This window comes from Hoplias malabaricus, chromosome 2 (genome assembly GCF_029633855.1).
Source record: "Hoplias malabaricus isolate fHopMal1 chromosome 2, fHopMal1.hap1, whole genome shotgun sequence".
In the NCBI taxonomy this organism is placed as follows: domain Eukaryota; kingdom Metazoa; phylum Chordata; class Actinopteri; order Characiformes; family Erythrinidae; genus Hoplias; species Hoplias malabaricus.
In genome coordinates this window covers 16,748,629-16,752,754 of record NC_089801.1, presented here as the reverse complement: position 1 = coordinate 16,752,754, position 4,126 = coordinate 16,748,629, and the positions used below count along the sequence as shown (strand labels likewise).

The window sequence follows — 4,126 nt, the reverse complement described above, 5'->3', positions numbered from 1 at the left end:
GTGTGCTGTGTCTGTATCAGAAATGTAAAAATATCTTGTGAGCTCTTTACCTTAAACATTGGGACCAATAGGTTCATGATTAAAATTCAAAGAAAATTTGCTCAAGCTGGATGAGGGAAGAAATTTAATAACATACAAATATTATAGAACATATATCCCCATAAACTCCATATGAATACATATATACTGCTCACAGAATATCAACAGCAACACTGCTGTTGGGGCAATAACAGACCTTACTGTGTACCCTCTGTGTAGCTGGGATAAGAAATTGACTTCACTTGACTTCAATATAATTTCCTTAACTTTTTAATCTATTAATAACTCCAAAAGGTAACCTAATGCAGAGTCTACTGATGTGATGTTTGTAAATCCTTAAAATGGCTCAGTATTCAATTGGTGTATTGTCTTTAACATATAGGTTTTAAAGCAGTGAAATATCAAAAATGGTGTCTGTTCAACACCATCTCTGGATGTTGGTAGGAAATGTGACAAAGCCAGTCTATAGGAAGTACTGTACTGTTCATGTGGTTTTCTTTAAATTTACATTTTGATGTAACTTTCCCTGTGCTGTGTTGGAATTGTATTATCTTCTTTCCTGTGGATTAGTAATCTCTTTCTCTGTCCCTTCTTACAGCTTAATAAAGTCTTTATTTGTGTTTACGCTTAAACAATTTCTTTATCTTATTCTGTGGCTTAGCGGACTCTTCCTCTAATTTGTCCTGTGGCTCAGTAGACTCTTTCTTTATTTTCTTGTCCTGTGGATTAGCAGAGTTTTCCTCCGTCTTGTCCTGTGGATTAGCAGACTTTTCCTCTGTCTTGTCCTGTGGATTAGCAGACTTTTCCTCCGTCTTGTCCTGTGGATTAGCAGAGTCTTCCTCTGTCTTGTCCTGTGGATTAGCAGACTTTTCCTCTGTCTTGTCCTGTGGATTAACAGAGTCTTCCTCTGTCTTGTCCTGTGGATTAGCAGACTTTTCCTCCGTCTTGTCCTGTGGATTAGCAGACTTTTCCTCCGTCTTGTCCTGTGGATTAGCAGACTTTTCCTCTGTCTTGTCCTGTGTCTTAGCAGGCTTTTCCTCTGTCTTGTCCTGTGGATTAGCAGACTTTTCCTCTGTCTTGTCCTGTGGATTAGCAGACTTTTCCTCTGTCTTGTCCTGTGGATTAGCAGACTTTTCCTCTGTCTTGTTCTGTGGATTAGCAGACTTTTCCTCTGTCTTGTCTTGTGGATTAGCAGACTTTTCCTCTGTCTTGTCCTTATGCTTAAGAAACCTATTTATTTTCTTGTTCTTTGTCTTAGCAGACTTTTCCTTTGTCTTTTCCTTATGCTTAAGAAACCTATTTATTTTCTTGTTCTTTGTCTTAGCAGACTTTTCCTTTGTCTTTTCCTTATGCTTAAGAAACCTATTTATTTTCTTGTTCTTTGTCTTAGCAGAGTTTTCCTCTGTCTTGTCCTGTGGATTAGCAGACTTTTCCTCGGTCTTGTCCTGTGTCTTAGCAGAGTTTTCCTCTGTCTTGTTCTGTGGATTAGCAGAGTTTTCCTCTGTCTTGTCCTGTGGATAAGCAGAGTTTTCCTCTGTCTTGTCCTGTGTCTCAGCGGACTCTTCCTCTGGACTCTTGTTCTGCAGCTCTTTTTCTATTTCCCCAAGAAGTTTCTGTAGATTATCTGTCAGGCATTTTTTACCATTCTTCTCAGTTATTTGTCTCAGTTCATCCCTGATGTTCTTAAGTAGATCATTCTTTTTTTTTTGGTCTTTCATTAATTTTTTTATTAGATTTTCTTTAATTTGGAGTTGATTATTTTCCTTCTTTTCAGGTAAGGCTGTGAAAAAAACATTTAAAAATGTGGTTAATGTTTTAATTGAAGGAAATGTATAAAAAATAAACATACAAGACCCAAAACACCCTGGCGATGCCATTATTCTACTGGGGGATTTCAACGTTCACGTGGGCAATGACGGTGAGACCTGGAGGGGCGTGATTGGGAAGAACAGCCCACCTGATCTGAAACAGAGTGGCGGTCAGTTATTGGATTTCTGTGCCCGTCGAACACCATGTTCGAGCATAAGGATGTCCATATGTACACCTGGCATAAGGATACCCTAGGCCGCATTTCAATGATCGACTTTATAGTGTTTTTTTAGTGTGATCTCTGCACCAGAAGATAGTGTTTTACTCATTTAGGAACACTAGGTAAGAATTGTATTTTGTTTTCTGCTTCTGGGGCTCTTCCTAGGGCAATTAACTTTTACAGCACTGAACTGAAATTGGTAGGGAGAGGGAGGGAAGGGGTAGTTTCCTATCCTCCTCCAAAAGTTACATAGTGCAGTTTCTGCAGTGCTGAGCCGAGAATAGCAAAGACAGAGGTGCTGTTCTGCCTATTACAGGTCAGTGAAACATCTTTGCTGCTTTTGAATCTTTTCCCGAAGCAGTCACATAGTTGTGCCACGTGTGAAATGAAGCTTCGGATGTCATTGGTCACATGATCATTGTAGAAGGAATCAAGCACCAAAACAGTGATTCGAAAGCAAAGAGTGTCATTATTTTGACACACACCTCAAAGCTTCAGATTCAAGGGTGCCATCACCATTAGCATCTCCTGCCTAGTGTTTAGCCTCTCATGTCTAGTGTTTATTTTCCTAGTTCAGTGCTTAGTTTCCTAGTCCTGTGTATGGTTCTGTGTAGCCCTCAAGACCTCTGTGTAGCTCTTTGCTAATCTCTGTTCCTCTCCCTGTTGCACTCTATCTAAAAAAGTCTTCTGCACTTACCTCCATCTCTGATCCTGGTTCCTTGATTCCCCCAAAACATTGTGACATATATATTCATTCATTCATTATCTGTAACCGCTTATCCAATTCAGGGTCGCGGTGGGTCCAGAGCCTACCTGGAATCATTGGGTGCAAGGCAGGAATACACCCCGCCAGTCCTTCACAGGGCAACACAGACACACATTCACTCACACCTACGGACACTTTTTTGAGTCGCCAATCCACCTACCAACGTGTGTTTTTGGACTGTGGGAGGAAACCGGAGCACCCGGAGGAAACCCACGCGGAAACCCAACTCCTCACAGACAGTCACCCAGAGCGGGAATCGAACCCACAACCTCCAGGTTCCTGGAGCTGTGTGACTGCAACACTACCTGCTGTGCCACCGATATATATATATATATATATATATATATATATATATCATCTTATAATGATAAAAATCAAATTGGGCTGAAATTACGGACTGCATTGTAGACAATCCATGAAACATCCATGATGTTTCTTCCAATAAAGTTTACTACACATAAACCCTGTTCGACCTCTTCACTGAAGTACAGAATGCTGTGTGGCTGTCTGTTTGCCAGACTGGAAGTTACACAAGTCTGCAAAGTTGTGTAATGAACTGGCTATTATCACAAGATTCTCGGTTGTGGCCCATTGCAAATTCTGATCTACACTTAGTCCAACTTAGTATAAGTTTATAAATATGGAAGAAGGACATCAGTGAGCTGCTGACCACAAGCCAAAGCCCAGCTGCTGTTGTCATTAGTAAGTATTGGAAGAGACATTTTATCAGTTTATTAAATACAGTCATTTCATCTTCAATGTTTCAGGCAGCTGTAGAATAGATTCTCACCTGCAGAGAGTGGCATCTCTCCTGTTTTCTGCTTGGTTTTCTTTGGGAAGTTTGTGAGTGAGAAAATGGAGAACATTTTAATTGTAGTGTGAAATGTGAATGTTTAGTAGTTTATTTGGTCCTCTCAGGAGTGCTGTACATTTTCAGCTGTAAAGTGAACAGAAGGATTATACATGTTTAAATACTTACCCCGGGGTATCTGTTGGGTGTCTTTGCTGTTAGGGAGGTTAAAGACAACAGATTTAAACAGAGTATCACAGTCTGGTTCGTTTATAAACAGAAAGCTCCTTTACTGCTGTAGAGCTTCATGAGGATCCATACATTTTCAGCTATTGTTTATTTCACATATTCTTCCAGAAATAATAATCAAGTACTTACATGATTTCAGCACCTGAAACATCAGAACAGAACATCAGCTTTAGCATTTATTTCTACAGTCAATGCAGTGAATCACTGAAATCAGGGATATGGATTATTTCAATTAGGAATAATTATATATTAT

At 39.8% G+C, this 4,126-nt stretch overlaps 1 protein-coding gene across 1 annotated transcript; it reads right to left on the bottom strand.

The window, feature by feature from the left end:
• Positions 1-215: 215 nt before the first annotated feature.
• Positions 216-3,659, bottom strand: LOC136687724 (uncharacterized). Its single transcript, XM_066662259.1, has 2 exons — positions 3,625-3,659; positions 216-1,819 (listed from the first exon to the last, which is right to left on the bottom strand). Exons 1-2 carry the CDS (start codon positions 3,638-3,640, stop codon positions 651-653), a joined length of 1,185 nt encoding a protein of 394 aa, XP_066518356.1. The 5' UTR covers positions 3,641-3,659; the 3' UTR covers positions 216-650.
• Positions 3,660-4,126: the final 467 nt, after the last annotated feature.